Raw genomic sequence first — 18819 nt, 5'->3', positions numbered from 1 at the left:
ACACATTCAGGGATTTTATGTTTAGACAACACTACTTGAAGTATGACAGTTTGACTTCTTCATCCTCTACACAAATAGCCTAGTAAATAATTCACTCAGTTTGCCAACAGCATAATGTGGATTCTCAGCAGCGCTGCAGTTCCATGAGAGTGTCACTGGCACTCAGGATAAGGATCTCTATGTTTATTTACTTTAGAATTATTAAAGAAATTTTATTAAATACTTATTTAAATTGATTTAAGATTCTGTTGATCCCACAAATAATTATTTGGACTAATTATTTTGATTACTCATACAGTAATATGTATTCAGTGGAAGATTATTAGGCAAACCCACTGAGCAAAGACTCATTCACTGATGTCTGAAATTGGTCCACTAACATCCAAAAGTTGTCCACTGACATCTGAAAGTGGTCCACTGATGTCCGAAATTGGTCTCTACTAATCAGTCATTGAGACACTGAAACTGCTTTGCACATCCACTGATGTCCGAAAGTGGTCCATTAATGACCAACAGTGGTTTACTAATGTGCAATAGTGGTCCACTAATGTCCGAAAGTGGTCCACTAACATCCAATAGTGGACCACTGATGTCCGAAAGAGGTGCACTGATGTCCCAAATTTCTCACTAACGTCCGCAAGTAGTTCAATGACATCTGAAAGTTGTCCACTGATGTCCGAAATGTATACCTACTAATTAGACATTGAGACATTGAACCTGTTTTGCACATTCACTGATGTCCAAAAGTGGTTTACCGATGTCCAAAAGAGGTCCACTTATGTGCGATAGTGGTCCACTAACATCTGAAAGTGGTTCACTGATGTTCGAAATTGGTCTCTACTAATCAGTCATTGAGACACTGAACCTGCTTTCCACTGATGTCCGAAAGTGGTCCACTAATGACCAACAGTGGTTTACACTTAAACCGGATACTAATGTGACCAAATTGTAAAATTATGTATTTAAAACTTACATAAACTTTTATGTCTTTTATATGTGTATCCAAAAATGTGTATCCAAAAATGAAAAAAGTCATAGAGCATAGAAAGATGCATTTCCATTTTTGTGTGAACTATCTTTTAAGGGGCAATAACATGAGAATTGCGAGCAGATACTGTAGACAGAACATAAGTTATATAAACTAGCAAATTTCTATCAATCTTTCCCTCTTTCTCACTTCCAGGAGAAACGTAAAGATGTCTGCAGTGTGTCGGTATTCCCTCAAAGACATCCAGACAGCTTTCGATGGGCCATTTATGGAACTACAAGACTCCAAATGGAGGGAATACACTGGGAAAGTTCCGGATCCACGACCTGGTTCGGTGAGATGCTCTAAATCAAAACAGTCCCATAAACTGTCCCCTTTAAAACCTTGCATTATAGTGTAGCATGGTTTCTATTTTCACTCACTGGGGAATGTTATGTAATGGTGGCCTTCTTTCTCTTCAGTGTATTACTGATGAGCATCGTGGCAAGCTCATAAATTCCTCACGGGATCTGCCTGACAACACTCTGAATTTTGTTCGGAGGCACCCTTTAATGTCCACCCAGATCCAGCCGGTGGAAGGACGGCCACTTTTGCTCCAGAGAGCTGCAGATTACACTAAAATCACTGTTCAACAGGTTGTGGGTTTGGATGGACGGACATATGATATGCTCTTCATTGGAACAGGTGCTGAAGGATTGGATTTCTTTATTAGGAATAGTTTGTTTATTTACTATAATTTACTTTTTGGGGGGTTCAATATGACTGTTTAATGCTTTTGGGATGATCACATAAAAACCGCTGTATCCATATATTAATACACACAAGTACATTAATGTTTATTTTTGTGTCTTCAGTGACACATAGGGCCCTATCATACACCCGGTGCAATGTGGCGCAAGGTGCGACACAATTATTGTTTGCTAGTTTCAGCTTGGCGCAAGAGTTGTTTTGACGTTTTGCGCCACGCTGTTTAAATAGTAAATGCATTTGCGCTCATATGTGTGCCCATAGGCGTTCTGATCTAAAAAAGGAGGCGTGTTGAGGCGCATTGCTGGCCCATTGCTATTTTGAGAAACTATAATAGACTATTCTATAGACCAGAACAAAGCCAGTCTAAAGTCCAGCACAGAGCGCGTTAGTTGTGTGCCTCGCTTACACATTGTTTAATACAGACAGTATGTACAGCAATACGCAAATATCTTTACATATAAAAAATAATTAAAATATTAAGGATATATATAGGATATAATACGGATATATATAGGATATAAATATAAAGGGTTAAAATATTACAAAACATATTATTTTCTAGCCTACATAAATATAAAAACTATACTTTTATGCCTTCTTCATCTCGGGGGCTTTTTCAGTTTATTCATAACAATTTGCTTTTGTATAATGTTATCATTATAAGCAGTATTATTTATTATATGCATATTTATATTTGTTTTATTAAAAACAAGCTTAGATTTGCCCACCTGTCAGGTTTTAGACCATATTGGGCATAGCATGTGTTTATGGATATAACTCAGTTTTTTGATGCAAAGCGCATTTTTCTGTCCTTATATTAGCAAAAGTGGATTCTGACATGCCCTTAATGCTTTTGCGCCTTGTGCTTTGCGCATGGATCGTCAAAATAAGAGCCCAAGATCTTTTAGAAAGCGTTATTATATGCTAATTTTGTACTCAATAATAAATTATTATTCTCAGTGTTGAATACAGTTCAGAATCAGTACCGAATACTGGCCGAAATTTATGAAATCTGGATTTTTCATTTTCATTTATATGAAATAAAAAAATAAAGATTACATGCATGCAAACTCAGTAATTCATGAAAATGTACTAAACGGCAAATTATAATGTGCAGTACTGTAAAAGTGTAGATGGGAGTGGATTGAAGTGGATTTGGTTAAGACTTTGTCTGCCTTAAAGGTGCAGTGTGTAAGTTTGACACCCAGTGTTTGAACTAGGTATTGCATTCCTGGTTTAAAACACATACAAGTGCAGGTTGCCAAATTGAGGACCAACAGGAGTGTGCCAGACTATCGAATCTAAAGGCTGATATAAACGGTGTTCTAAATAAAAGCATGCGACAGAACAAATATTTTCCATACTAAAAGGTGTTTTTGTTCTAACCAATTATATTAGAAACGGCTTCTATCTCTTGTAGCTGAACAACAGAAAACTGACAATGGTCACCTCAAATAGACCTCATGTGCTTTATTCAGTGTTAAATGCTAATAATGTGAGTTTAAATGCTATTCTACATGACATTTATTGCCATACTACTGAAAGCAGCAGCAGATAGTTCACCTCAGATCTTGAAAATAAAATAAACGGTTTGAAATTGAACTTTAGAACTGTATCTCAGTGCAAACCAACAGCATTTGCATTTGCATTTAATAATGTTAAAGAGATTTAATATGTATTAATTAGATTATAAACCTTACTATTTAGCTGGAGTGCAGTAAGTGCAGTATTCTTTGCTTCTAAATGGCTGTATTTAAATTTCTGTCGTGTTTCGTCGGGTGCAAACAACCAAATTGCTTATCACTGCAAATCTCACCACGAAACGTGTTGTTAGGACACGCGGTTACAATGTAACCTGCTTAGCTAATGTTTACGTTCGTAATATTCATATTATTTGCTAATTAATAACCTCATGTGGAACTCTGAATCTGCGTCTTATTTCAGAGTCTGCCACTGTCCACTGTAGGTCGCATTTCGGTCATGGGCACATACTTTGAGAGCCTTTCTTAATGAACAAATGGTCAAAATATGCTGTTTTCCAACAAGGCAACCTGGGGTGCTGAAATATAATTGGCTAAACTGGCAGTGGGCGGGTTAAAAGAGCCAAAACAAAGACACCCATTCTGCCACGTAACAGACATTTTCAAAGCAGAATAACTGGCATTGTTTTGTCAGATAAACAAGAATCACTTAGCATGTTTCTTAAATATCTGCAAACATATTGTGGTATTTTTATGCTTTAGAAGGGTCAAAAACTTGCACCCACAAAAAAGCACCTTTAAATAATGATGGTAAAACCAGTACCAAAAACCAGTTTTGCATCTGAAAGGGAAACTCCTAGAAATGCATATGTAAAAAGGTCAGTTGCAAAAATATATGTGTCTGTGCATTTTCAGTGTTTTTCGTTCATTAATAAATCCTGACAGTAGTTTGTTTTTAGTACCAAAAGAGGATTTTCGCTGCCCCAAGCTGTTAGGAAATCTGGCCCTTAATTTGTTGTGAACAGCAGTATATATTTGCTTTCTTTTCTTGACTTGTGGCTTGTGTGCTTCTCTCCAGATGAGGGCTGGTTACACAGAGCTGTGAAGATTATAGACCGTGTGCACATCATTGAGGAGCTTCAGCTATTCCAGGAAAAACAGCCCATCATTAACATGGTGATATCACAAAAACAGGTACTTTGATTAACACCGCAGCCATTTAAAAGCAGCATAAAATCCTGTTATAAGCACAAACAAACAGTCTTAGAATGTTTATTTTGTGACACAGAACAGTATCTATGTGAGCGGCGCCTCTGGACTGGTGCAGGTTCCTCTGTCATCTTGTGAACGCTACACTTCCTGTTACGACTGTGTGTTTGCACGGGATCCGCTTTGTGGCTGGGATGGAAGAATGTGTGCTCAGATAACATCTTACGCTAACAGGTAGATAAAAGCCTTCTGTTGTATTTTTCCTAGTACAGATGTCAATGCTACCAGTTTCCCCATATTCTTATTCTTAATTTTTCTTCACTAGTAGTCATTATTGTTTTTTGTGTTCAAACTCATTAACCCGTAAATGTTAGGAAGCACTTTAGAGTGAGTTAAATGGCAAATAAAATTTTTTGGGTGAACTTAACTATCCCATCAAGTAAGATTTCCAACAGTGTACATCTTTATATCAGATTTCAGTATTTATGCTGCATAATGTTATGCCTACAATAGGTTGCATATAAGCACATTTTATTTAATTGATTTAGTGCTGTTTTTAGTCTATTTTATTTGTTTATAGTATTATTTAACAGTATTATGATTTTATTTTGCATTATTATTATATGAAACTTGACATACATACAGTATGATTAAAAAAATACATTGTGGTGCCACCATTGTGCGCCAGTCTCCATGTATTAATGACAATACAAATCACAAATATTGAGAAACACACAACTTTGGCCCAATCTCAATTCTACCCCTTAGCCCTTCCCCTTATCCCTCATTTTGCATGTTCACGTGAAGGGGTAGGGGTGTCCCAATTCTCTTCAGCTTGAAGGCGTAGGGCTAAGGGCAAGGGCTAGATAGCCCTCGAAACAGCACAACGGCAACATGGCTGCACACGGGAGTAAAGTGATGCACAAATTAGTATTTTTTCTCATTATTACGCATTTTTACAATAAACAAGCACATGTTTTAATATATTTATAACCGCGTTCATGTTTCACCACCATGCTTTAAAAAAACGCAAAAATTAAAGCCGCTAAATTTCACTATCTATAATCCCTAATAATAACTCCTTTATAGCAGTCCCACAACATTCTGTCACTTGATGACACTCGAATACCCTGTCAGAAAGTCTAGCGGCTAGGAATGAGCTTTTATCAGTGTCTCCTATAATGTTTACATAGATGAATATGGCCACTGTGTAAATGCACAGTATGATTACAATCTTATTGCCACATTACATCATTATAATAACATGATATTATTGCCTTCGGAGATTTATAACAGCAGTCACTGTGGTCGATCTCATATGAAGAGGTCGCGATGACATGATGACATGTGCCGGTGTTGTACTGCTGTCCCATTTCTTAGGGGTAAATTTTGAGGCCCTTCACCTTCGCACTCTGTTTCAAGGGCCAAGGGGAAGGGGTAGGAGTAGAAAAATAGAATTGTATTTTTGTACATCTTAGTACATTAACTTCTAATGCTAGATTTTCCACTAGCATAAAAGTAGTTTAAAGACATGAATCAGCAAATCTGAGATTATTGTTCTCACAATGCGATTTAAACCACACTCCTAATAAAGTTACCATCCAACTGTTGAAATATTCTCCTGCTAAAGACAATCTCAACTCCCACTGCAAGCTTCGATTAATGGCTTTAATAAGAGCAACTGTGAATATGTGTTTCTCGCAGGTCCAGTCTCGTCCAGGACATCCAGATGGGAAGAAGAGGCTGTACTAATATCACAAGTGATGGTGTGTTTGCAAGCAAAAAATTTTGTTCTGAGCAGCCTTGTCAGGTCACTTTTATAAGCGGAATAATAATGTTTCCAACATTTCACCAGGTTTCGTCATGCACCGAACACGTGCGGTGATGGCAGGAGATGATGTGCTGCTACAATGCGAGATTCGATCAAACCTGGCCACCCCTCAATGGACGCTGAACAGTCAAGAATTGAAGGGTTACGGCGTAGATTCTGGCTACCGCACCGGCACAGACGGCCTCCTTATTATTGGTGCACAGAACCAACAAAGTGGACACTACCGCTGTTATGCAGTGGAAAATAGCGTCTGGGTTCCTATTCGCAGTTACATTGTGAGAGTGCAACCAGTTCCACCTCCAGCATCACATCTCTCTGGAAGTCCGACAGCTTTACCTGAAAATTTTTTTACTACTACAACTGTGCCAACTCCGAGTCCTTCCAGCGGTCCCGTCGAGCAGCTCCTGTCACCCCCACCGGCTCCGTTACCTTTTGATCCAGAGTTTCAGACCTACAAGCACATGGAGGCCATGTATATCTCTCTGGTGGCAGTGCTTGGTGGACTTTGTCTGGTTCTAACGGTGGTCCTGTTGTATGTTAGTTTCTGCGCACACAACTCTCCCGATGCCAAGTACTCCCAGCAAGCCCTTTCCATAACCACCCCAACCGAAAGAAAAAGAAGTTCGCACTTTGAGCTCAAAACAATCTCCAGTCACTGCAATGGCCGAACAGAAGGGCGTAGCAGAGCGATGTCGAGAGATGAAGAGTTTCTGCAGATCGTCCCGTTGGACATCCAGACTACACCCAGTGAGGAACCTCCACCTGCCCCACCACTTCCAATGCCGCCACCTCTGCCTGCTTCAGAGTATGCAAACGGACTGTCAGCAACGTTACCCAGTGTGCTGAGAAAGATGAATGGTAACAGCTACGTGCTCCTTGGGCAGGCGGACTCCGAAACGACGTCTCCACTTTACCACTCCTTCACCGAGGAGCTCAACAGGATTTTAGAAAAGCGGAAACACACACAGTTGGACATCCAGCCGGATGAGAGCTCAGTGTAGCAACATCTCACATCAATGCTACGTCGCCCTCTTGTGGTGTGGAGGATTGCATTTGTATTAGAACTCCGAGAGCTGTGTGTTGTGAAGTTCATCATAGCATCTCGAAATCGACTGTGCTCGCACTTTTGAGAATCATCTCGTGAATTATTGGAAAATATTTTTGTGAGCTTGGTCAAATTTAGTAGGCATCAACTGTAGCTTAAAAAAGCGCAAGATGTTCTAAAAGGATGTTCTAACAGGAGAATGAAGAGACTTCAGAACACTGTCCAAAGACTGCAAAGCAATGCATATTTGTACATAATGTTATATTATTGCTCAAATGCAGATGTTTACAGATTTTCTTTTTTGTTTTTGCCTAATTGCACCTGATGTAAATAACAATCATTTTAATATCTAAGTACTAATAATGGCTTTTCACACTGCTCTTAAAGGGTTAGTTTACCTAAAAATTATCTAATTAATTACTCACCCTCAAGGCATCCTAGGTGTACTTCATTTGAATCCGATCGGAGTGATTTTAAGAAGTATCTTGGCCTTTTTAATCTTTTCAATGGCAATGGCTGGCTGTTTTTAATTCGCATTCTAAAAAAGTCTCCGGGGGGGTGATTAAAGGTCTCCTTTAGTGAATCCATGCATTTCTGTAAGAAAAATATCAATATTTAAAACTTTATAAACCATTTTGTATAACTTCTAATGACCATTATCAGTTGTCTTCTCCATTTTCTGCATTTTTTGGTGCATTAGCAGATCAGCTGGACAGGATTGCATTTTATCTCAAGTGTGCAGCACATTTGTAATTAAAACAAACACAGATGCGCAGTGAAGAAACAGACAAAACACAGTCCTGTCCAGCTGATGGCGCTAATGCACCAAACTGCTCCTCAGAAGAAGGAGAAGAAGATGATGGGAAGCAGTAGCCGGAAGCTACATAAAATGGTATATAAACTTTTGAATATGGATATTTCTCTCAAACACTACATGGATTAACTCAATTTATTTTCCCTGGAGCTGCGTGAGAAACTTTTATTATTATTAAAGGATGCGCTTTATTGAACTTTTAGATTGCTGATAAACAGTAGCTGCCATTTGCTATTGAAGAGCAGAAAAAAGGCCAAGATTATTTTTAAAATAACTCCGATTGGATTCGACAAAGAAAGACATACATCAAGGATGCCTTGAGTAAATAATGAGTTAATTTTCATTTTTTGGTGAACTAACCCTTTAACCGTGGATTATTGTCATTATAAACTCCACTTTTAATCACGAGTAAAGGAGTCTTTCACACTTAGCCAAGCTAATAACCATGCTTGAGTGGTAGAACAACGTTTACGCAGTTCACCTTTGGTTAAAAGAGTGTTTCGTTTCTGTAATTCAAAAGTGGGATTAGCATCATTTTGCTAGCACCATTATGTAAACATTCATCCAAACAAAGACACTGACTTCTCAAATATGCAAATAAGGGTTGTACAATGTGAAAATTCATAACTACCCAGGATTACTTATCCCCGGCTTAATTTTGAGCTAGTGTGAATCGAAGTGAGAAAACCCAGAATTAACCAGTTAAAGTTAATAATAATAATGATAAGCCCTATATAATCAGAACATTTTCTAAACTTCTTTGCGCATTTCAATGAATATTCACAAAGTGTTTAGGTTTTGAGCCTGTTGGCAACATTTCACAAGCATGAGAGCACATTTTTGAGAGCTTTGGACTTTTTCGCAACACAATTTAGAGTAGATTGCGGTCAGATTGCAGTTTTAGCACATGCACCTATCTACAGACACAGACTACAGATACAGAGATGGTCATTTTCAGAAGCACTCAGCTGTATGAGTTGTGTTTCTCTTTGGCAGCGTGTCAGATGGAGTGAATGGATCTCAGACTGGAAGACACCACTCTTCCTGATACATGATTTTCCTGTCTACTCCAGCTCTGACAGCGCATGCTTTTTCATGTTTAAATGAAGTAAGAGTTTCCCATGCAGGCTAGAGCTATCTGAAATGCCAGGATCTTTTGAAGTTGAGTTGGAAGATAATGAGTTTGGATTCAATTAATTTATTGCATTTACCGTGCATGATAATGTGCCTGGTTAATCACTTGCTTTAAACTTCGCATATATATTTTTCTATTAGGGCTGGCAATTTATTAATGTAGTCTAGTAGAAGTAATTAAAATTATGTTACGCTACTTTAAAGGTTGGGGTTGGTAAGATTTTTAAAAATGATTTTAAAAGAAGTCTCATCAAGTCTGTATATATTTGATTAAAAACAAAGATAGCAATATTGTGAAATATTAATATAACGCATTTAAATTTAATTTTATGATAGTAAAGCTGATTTTTCAACACTATCTCACAGTAATTCGTAACTTTCTGATTTAGTGGCTAATTCGTATGAATTTGTACGATCTCATTTGTACAGTTTTGTACGATTTGCTCATCCCCCTAAGATGGTTGGGTTTAGGGGTGGGGTTTGGTGCCACGCCTCCTTTTAAAAATTGTACATTTTCGTATGACTGGACTTGTACAAATTAGCCACTAAACTGACCAAATGTAAAGTAGTTGCGTAACGTTTCCTTGTGAGATCAGGCTGGATTTCTAACATCACCAGCAGGCACAAGACATCAACATGATGTCAGATTGACGTTGTACCCCAATGTCATAAAGATGTTGCATTTTGTTTGGAAATTAAAATCGGGTTGACATCAGAACCCAATGTCAGATCGATGTCAATGTCCAACTTCCAACCTAAAATCAACCAAATTTCAAAGTCTAATGATGTTACAGCTTGACGTTGTGTGGACATTACCATATGACCTCTATCAGACATTGGATTTTGGTTGTCATACCTGACTAATAAATGTCAATATTTGATGTCAATATGATGTTGGCTTGATGTTGGATTTTGGTCACTTTCCAACACAATCTAAAATCAACCAAATATCAACGTCTAATGATGTTACAGCTTGACGTTGTGTGGACGTTATCATATGACGTCTATCAGACATTGGATTTTGGTTGTCATACCTGAGGAATAAATGTCAGGATTTGATGTCAATATGACGTTGACTCGATGTTGGATTTCGGTCACTATCCAGCAAAACCGAATATCAACCAAATATTAACGTCGTTATTGGACGTCAATATAACATTGTCTTTAGACGCTGGCTAGACATTGAATTTTGGTCACCTGACGTCACGACCTAAATCTAAACTAATATTAACGTCTTATGACGTTGTGTGCCTGCTGGGTTCAGTCACAAGATCATTCAGAGATCATTCTAATATGGATTTGCAGATCAAATATTTTTCTGTTTATTGTTATAACTGATAAAATTTGCAAGAATTTTGACTGAATTTTTAAGAATAAGTATGTCTTTAAGCCTTAACTTTGACCTTTACTTGATTTAACGCATTTTCTTTTTTTTAAAGAATGATAATGATAAGAATGAAAAATCATGCTAACCCTAGCCTTTAAAACAGTAGAGTATATTAATAAAAAAAACATTTAGCACAAAAAAATTACGACCCTGACCCAAAAGGTATAAATTGACTCACAAATTTAAAAATATTGACTTATTGTTATGCCTATTTATAGATTTACAACTCTGAGTTATTTTCAATTTGAGGCTTTTCTCAGTGAACATCAGCATGCAAGTACATAAAGTCAATTTAATATCCAGCATAATAGTAATTACTACATTTAAACTGACAGTCCTAATATCTCTACAGCTGTAGACTTTATTTGTGTATGTGTGTGAATGGTGACCCTGCTTCTGTGCTGGTTTGTAAACAGTGTTTCACAGAGATGTGGAGTCAGCTCTTGTCGTCTCCCTGGTGGTTTTCTCGGCTCGTTTCTGACAGGAACAGCAGCGCTCAGCAAGGACTCCATCAGCATGCACTGAGTCTTTTCTGGAAACTGCTGGAAGAGTAGGGAGAGAGAGACATGTGATGTGCTTGTTTTGGTCAGTGAGTATGATGCAAACATGAGCGTCAGTGTGTTGATCTTTTCTTCAATGTTTCTGACTTTTTTGGTTGACTGATGCATCATAAGTTAAAGTGAGACTGTGGCCTTATGAAAATGAACCATGGTTTATTAAGTAAAAGTGCAGTAATCATATCTTTTGGGGAGGTGGAGTGATTAGCATTTGTGTAACCATAGTTTTGCTATCATTATCATTAAACTGCTTCGTAAAAAATCAGACCACTAATGTCCTGGCAGAAAATTAGCTGATTTGTTTTATTACTTATTTATTTTTTAAACCACAATTACATTTTATTGTATATATGCATTTGCACTGAAAAAAAAAGATTACAGATTTACTATTTTTTAAGGTAAGTGGTTGCAAACCTGAATTTAAACAAATAGGTATCAATTTATTTTGATGGTCCCTTTAGCACATTTTGTTGAATTTAAGATACATTGCATACTACTACTTGCCAACTAATTCTCATAAGATTATAAGAAGAGGGTTGGGTTAGTGTAAGTTGACATGTACGAGCAAAGTTTCTTATAGTCAGTTAAATGTCTGTTGAAGGAGCAGTATCAACACATATTAAGCAGAAAGTCTTCTAATACTCAAATGACCATTGGCATGTCAACAAAATGTGCAATAGGGACCATCAAAATAAATTGTTACCAAAATTATTAATTGGGTTTACCATTTTTAAGGTACCCTCAAAAATTATTATTGTTTTGCTCGTTCAAACTACTTATTTAAAATGAGCTGAAACAACACAATTCTTGAGATTTAATTGAGACAACTTAATTTTTTATGTTAAATTTACATATATTTGTTAAAAGTGTTAAGTTAACTTAATCAATTGTGTTGGAACAACATGAATGAATTGTGCGGAACCCTGCATTTTTTACAGTGTAAGTAGTTGCAAACAATTTATATGGGCTGATTTTAAGGAAATAAATTTAATTTAGTCATGTTCATCTTATTTTTTTGTTTTGTTTTGTTTAAATTCAGCCCATATAATTTGTTTGCAACCTAAAAAAGTTTAGTAAATCCAATTAATAATTTTTTCGTGTATATGCAAATATCCAGAAAATGTAATTGTTGTTAAAAAAAAAAGAGATAAAAATACATATTTTTAGACTACAAATATATACGTTTTTGTAGTTCTGGAATTTTTTACAGTATATTGTCAATCAATCAATCAATCAATCAATCAATCTGTCTAACATTAGCAATTTTTCTACATATTTTTTAAAGATATCAAAATATATGTAGCAAATTAAGCAAAAAAAATTTAATTTGTTGTTATACACACTGTAAAAAATGTAATGTAATTACAGAAAGTCAAGGCAACAAATATTTTTATATTGCTTTAACATATTTTAATAAGTTAATCAGGTTTCAGATAGCATTTTTAAGTTATACAAAATGTAACTTAATATTTTAGTCAGTTTTATTGATGGCAGTTGAGATGCAAAGAAATATTCATTTGAATCAACTAAAACATTTAAGGCAGCAAGAATTTTCTTGTAGTGCAGTTTAACTAGAGCAGAGAAGCCCAAACTAGGGCCTGCGTGCCAAAGTTGGCCAATGGTAACCTTTGATTTGGCCCGCCATCCCATCAAAGAAGAGAGGGAGATTTATAGGGAGGGTTGGGCTTGATACCTTTAATACACATTGTCATTTCTAATGTAACGTAACATTTCATTTGTTTGTTTTATTTTAATCTACAAACAAATAACTTTGATTAAATGTTTCAATTATATGTTGTAAGTTGTTATTATTTTTTTGTAATGAACATTCTGTTGCTGAACGGATACACCACAACTCAGAAATCCTCAGTGAGCAAATCAAGGCAAAGGGAGGTGCAGCTTGACTAGTGTAGTCGGCATTAAACTCCATTGTGTCATAAATGGAATTCCTATGTTTCAATTATAATAGGTTAATTATAAAGTGTAAAAATTAGATAAAATGCATTACTTAATCTTATTAAAGTCTTGTTTTCTATTCATTTTGAAATAAATGAGGATATTTTGCATGGCAACTTTGTTATACAGCTTGATATATTTACCTTTAATCCACGGCTATCAATCAAGTTTTGTATTTGGCCCTTTATAACAAAGTTTGGGCATCCCTAACAATATTTTTGTTCCTTTTTTTGAAGTAAAACCATGGTTAATTATCATAAGGGGGGAGGTGGGTGTTCGTATAGTTTCATAAAAAAAAACTGAATTCTTTTTCTGCTTTTTGGACTTTCTTTGTGATCTGAACTGGAATATTTTCAAAAACGCTAATGCAATTTTAATGTTGTCATGTAAACACACCTCAATTTTATTATGAGGTAAAACAGGGTATTTACACAAGCTTCAAAATAGTTTTAAAAGAAATTGATCAAGGATACATTAAAATGATCAAAAGTAACAGTAATATAATATTTCTAAACTGATTTCAAATAAATGCTTTAAAAAACTTTACATTAACATCAGTACATTACATTTATAAACAGTATTAATAAATGATTATTAACAATAATAAAAATAAATCTTTATTGAACACCAAAACAACATACATAGAAAAAAAAATCTGATTTTACCTTTCACCTCAGATTTGTTTGTAAAATTCACAATTACTTACAAAATGGCAAATAAAAGGAGTTGGAATTAATGGAATGGAATTAATTGTGAAATTGCAAATTAGAATTTTTTTTGTTTGTTTTATAGTTCAATAATATTTATTTACATTTTATTGTGTATTATTTAGAAACAGTGTGATTTCTGAATGATCACATGACACTGAAGATAATACTTGAAATATGTTAAAACATTTTTATTACACTTTAACACATTTAACACTTTTAAATTAATTAAATTTGAATTGTAATAATATTTACTAATCTTACAGTTTATATTTTTGATCAAATAAATGCAGTCTTGGAAAGTATAAGAGAGCATAAGTGGTTTCAGAGGTGGAGAAAGTCTTATTTGAATGAAAAAGACTCTTTCTTTCTTTGTAAGTGCTGTATGCCTATGGTGTACTTCTAGTCATAAACTGTGATTCATAATTCTTTCAATATTTTGCCATCATTGTGTTTGTGAATATCCACTTGCCTTCCCTATAATCGCACACGTTTTGCACTTATATATTTTTCCCAAAGTTTTTGCTATGCTTACTGTTATGTCACTCAAAGTGTATATTCCGGTCCACATATTGTTTCACTATTTTAAAGCTTATGATATCTGATGTTTACACCCTATTAAAGTATTTATTATCACCATTACTGCTTCTGTATGTTGTGCACCACAAATATTAAAGCAAGACTACAATTAAAAGCTACAAGCAGTTTTTAGCAGTTGGTCCAATGTAAAGAAAACACACAATACACTTGTAGGCATTTATTTTGATGTACTTTATCAATTAGCATGTAAGTTTCAATTATAATACTTGTTTAAAGGCCAATTTCTCGAAATGAGTTCCTTTTATCCTGCACTAAACCATAAATCTCCATCTTACCATCATTTAATTACAGTATACATCCTATTTTTATTAATATCTGCATTCACTTCAAGTGTCTTTTTGCATAGATGTGCAAACATAACATTTTAACATTTTATTCTATATTATTCTACACTCACTTTATTAGATACACCTGTCCAACTGCTCGTTAACGCACATTTCTAATCAGCCAATCACATGACAGCAACTCAATACATTTAGGCATGTAGACATTGGCTGCGTCTGAAACCGTCTACTACTCAGTAGGTACTGCATTTGAATTTAAACGTACTACTCTTCCGTTGGAAAAGTATGTTCTATGCAGTATGAATGTAAGAAGTATGAATGGAATTCGGACGTACTACATCCGCCATTTTTTCATGGTCACCTGACCTACCTGCATCAGTTGCATCACTTCACTCCCATTCATGAATTCTCTCGCGGGGCATCATGGGATAGCGCAGCATGCATTGGATGGGCACTTCAGAATCTCATCCGAAGTAGTAAGTTACCCGGGTACTTCTCGCATACTGATTTTAGAATTCTATGAATTCGGACATACTACTCGGCTCACATATTGATTTTAGCGTACTGTATAGTATGGAAGTATGCAGTTTCGGACACAGCCATGGTCAAGACAATCTGCTGCAGTTCAAATCGAGCATCAGAATGGAGAAGAAAGGTGATTTAAATGACTTTGAGACTTTGAACGTAGCATGGTTGTTGGCGCCAGATGGGCTGGTCTGAGTATTTCAGAAACTGCTGATCTACTGAGATTTTCATGCACAACCATTTCTAGGGTTTACAGAGAATGGTTCGAAAAAGAGAAAATATCCAGTGAGCGGCAGTTCTGTGGGCGCAAATGCCTTGTTGATTCCAGAGGTCAGAGGAGAATAGCCAGACTGGTTCCAGCTGATAGAAAGGCAACAGTAACTCAAATAACCACTCAATACAACCGAGTTATGCAGAAGAGCATCTCTCAACACCAACACATCCAACCTTGATGCGGATGGGCTACAGCAGTAGAGAACCACACTGGGTGCCACTCCTGTCAGCTAAGAACCGGAAACTGAGGCTAGCAAAATTGGACAATAGAAGATTGAAAAAACGTTGCCTGGTCTGATGAGTCTTGATTTCTGCTGCCACATTCGGATAGGGTCAGAATTTGCCTTCAACAACATGAAAGCATGGATCCATCCTGCCTTGTATCAACGCTTCAGACTGTTGATGGTGGTGTAATGGTGTGGGGATATTTTCTTGGTACACTTTGGGCCCATTAGTACCAATTGAGCATTGTGTCAATGCTAAATATGCTGAAGTTGCTTTAGAAACACAGCAACCACGGTAATATGACCCAATAGTGAAGTTTTCTACAACTATACGGTAAATTATATTACACCACAGTTTCATGTAGTAAAAACTAACATACAGTATACCGGTATAGTTAATATCACAGTATGCTGAACCAATCATTGACAAAGTGTTGTAAATACTATAAAACATACAGTATAATTCACTTTACTATCGTATTGTTAAAGCCAAAGTACTTAAGTTTTTTTTTTCATGTGAGGTGTCTTAAAGATCATTTTGTATGAAAGTTTTCTGAAAAGCAACATCTGACTAATCTGAACCCCGATTTAGTGTCACAGCGGGAGGTTTTAACCAGATCCCCATCTGCATCAGGCTTGTTGGCGAGTCCCACGTGTCTGTTACTTAGCAACAGCGCTCTTAATTTAGAACTTTCTTTAATCCACATAATAGGTCAAGCTAGTTTTCACCGGGGAGAAAAGATGCGATCAGAGCACTAGTCTCATCTGGTTGCAATAAATGGGACACAATAAATATATGTCTCTCTTGTGAACTGATTCATTAAAACATGGCTTACATTGATCAGATGCTCCGTCGTCGCGGGCTGTTCATCTCTGAGGAAATTCAGCCACTGGAAGAAAACAACTCACACACTAGTCAACATTTGAAGTGGATCAAAAAGTTGTTCGAAAACTAAGACAAGAATGGATGTTGTTCAATAGTTTTAGGACAACTTCAATGAAAGGTTTTATAAAATACATGTCAAATGTTGACTACTGTAAGAAAACTGCTCTCACGGTCGTCGCCTGAGGGCAGTAACATTTTGTTAAAGCGGTAGTTCACCCAAAATTGAAAATGTACTCATCCTCGAGTGGTATATGCTGCATCCCAATTCGCATACTATCCGTCCTAAATAGTATTTGAAAATAGAATTAGTATGTCCCAAATCTTAGTATGTCGAAAAGACTATGGCTGTTTCTCAATATGCGTTTTTAAGTGATTTTGCGTCCTCATAACGTCATCTTCAACTACCAAAGTTCAGTTCTGATACTTAAGACTGCAAGAACAGAGGACGCGTGAAACTTCGTGTGTTCTTGATATCGAGGACGCAGGGATGCAGACTTGAGGGCTGAACTCGCACTAGAAGTCCCTGAAGTCGTTGCGACTGGAGGTGGGAAGCGCAGCATTTTATATAGGTTTATTATTAAAGTTCAGAGATATAACTTATTTACCTCAGGAGTTTCCCTAAACGAAACGGTGAATATAAACATTATCATGAAAATCATAATAAAGGAATAAACACATTAAGGGTGTTTATTTGCTGAAATTTGTATTAAAATCTGTTTTATTCATATTGTGCAACGTATATTTGTACATCTTTATGCATGGTATATATTTTTCACGATTTTTAAAATTGTATGAATGCTGTAATGGTTTAATAATTTTTCATTAAAAATGCATGAAGGTTACGTGACATTCAGGAAGAAGCATCTAATTTCTCACAGGACGCGTTCACTGTTCTCATGGTCTCCCGAGTTCGTTCTTCCGAGGTGACCTGGCAAGACCGGTCTCCACAAGAATGCAAGTCCGTTCTCTGCGTTCTGGAAATTGAGAAACAGCCAAAGTCAAAGGTTTCCAGATGGTTTACTATTTCCGGTAAACATTTTAAGTGTAGAATCGTCCATACCCTAACGGTTGTTGTTAGATCAAATATGGATGCGGCCGGAAGTTAATGAGAATTATTTATATTATTTATTAAATTTCCCATTTAATGTATTTTATTAACGTCTTCTTATTAACGTTCCTGCAGATTTTGTGTAATTTAGACGTTTAAAAAAAAACTAAATGGACGGTTGTAGTTTAAATTTATTGGTTATTCCGAAAATGAATCTCAATCGTGAGTTTTGGAGAATTGATGTTTCCCCATTCAAGCAGAACGCCAGAGCATATTGCCTGAGAGGCGTTTCAAAGATGGCCGCCGAGTGAAATGAATTGCCTTAAAGGGACTCTGACTTTACCTACTCTAACCGCTGATATTGCCCACAATATATCATGTAAATAAACTACAAACATGATGGACACGCGAGACCAACCGTCAAGTAGAGAGACTTTGGTAAAGATGTTTGTATGACTGTTGACAGGGCTCATAACTAAGCAACACAATGATCTGTTAATGAGGAAGTAGTATGTCCCAAAGCTTGCATACTCTTCTGTTACACACTTAAAAGTATATATTTTCCTTCACAAAAAAAATACATACTTTTAGGATGTTGTATAAGTATGCGAATTGGGACGCAGCGTTAGTTTATTTTTTCTGTTAAACACAAAAGAAGATATTTTGAAAGATGGAAACTGATAGCCATTAGCATCCACACAGTATAAAAAACACTCACAGGCTATCGCAATTTTCAACATTCTCAATAATGAGTATGTTTACATGGACACCAATGATCTGATTTTAATGCTATTAAGACAATACTCTGATTAAGAGTTTTCCATGTAAACAGCAACTAAAGTCATAATTGAACTAAACAGAAATGGAATTAAGACATGTGGAGTAATCTGATTTTAGTAGCATTATTGAAGTGCAGTACAGACATGTAAACACCTTTAAGAGTTCACACTTAGCTGATAATCAATAAAGCGTATTTGGCATGCTGTCCCGAGAGAGAGCCCTGAGCTCGTAATATCCTCGAGCCTGGGTCTCCCTCCCGTTAGAAGGGCGAGAGCGGAGTTCGAGCTCAGGTAGGTCTTGAGGACTCCCCTGCTTGTTGCCGTGTGAGAAGTGTAAACTA

At 36.3% G+C, this 18819-nt stretch overlaps 1 protein-coding gene across 1 annotated transcript in view; it reads left to right on the top strand.

The window, feature by feature from the left end:
* sema4gb (sema domain, immunoglobulin domain (Ig), transmembrane domain (TM) and short cytoplasmic domain, (semaphorin) 4Gb) overlaps window positions 1–9456 on the top strand; it is a 46990-nt gene extending 37534 nt beyond the window's left edge. The window contains exons 9-14 of the mRNA XM_056470212.1: window positions 1184–1322; window positions 1450–1672; window positions 4298–4413; window positions 4508–4662; window positions 6133–6194; window positions 6284–9456. Coding sequence (XP_056326187.1) covers window positions 1184–1322; window positions 1450–1672; window positions 4298–4413; window positions 4508–4662; window positions 6133–6194; window positions 6284–7260 — 1672 coding nt within the window. The 3' untranslated portion in view covers window positions 7261–9456. The remainder of the gene's footprint in view (window positions 1–1183; window positions 1323–1449; window positions 1673–4297; window positions 4414–4507; window positions 4663–6132; window positions 6195–6283) is intronic.
* Window positions 9457–18819: the final 9363 nt, after the last annotated feature.

Source organism: Danio aesculapii, chromosome 12 (genome assembly GCF_903798145.1).
Source record: "Danio aesculapii chromosome 12, fDanAes4.1, whole genome shotgun sequence".
In the NCBI taxonomy this organism is placed as follows: domain Eukaryota; kingdom Metazoa; phylum Chordata; class Actinopteri; order Cypriniformes; family Danionidae; genus Danio; species Danio aesculapii.
This window is presented reverse-complemented; position numbering and strand designations above follow the sequence as displayed.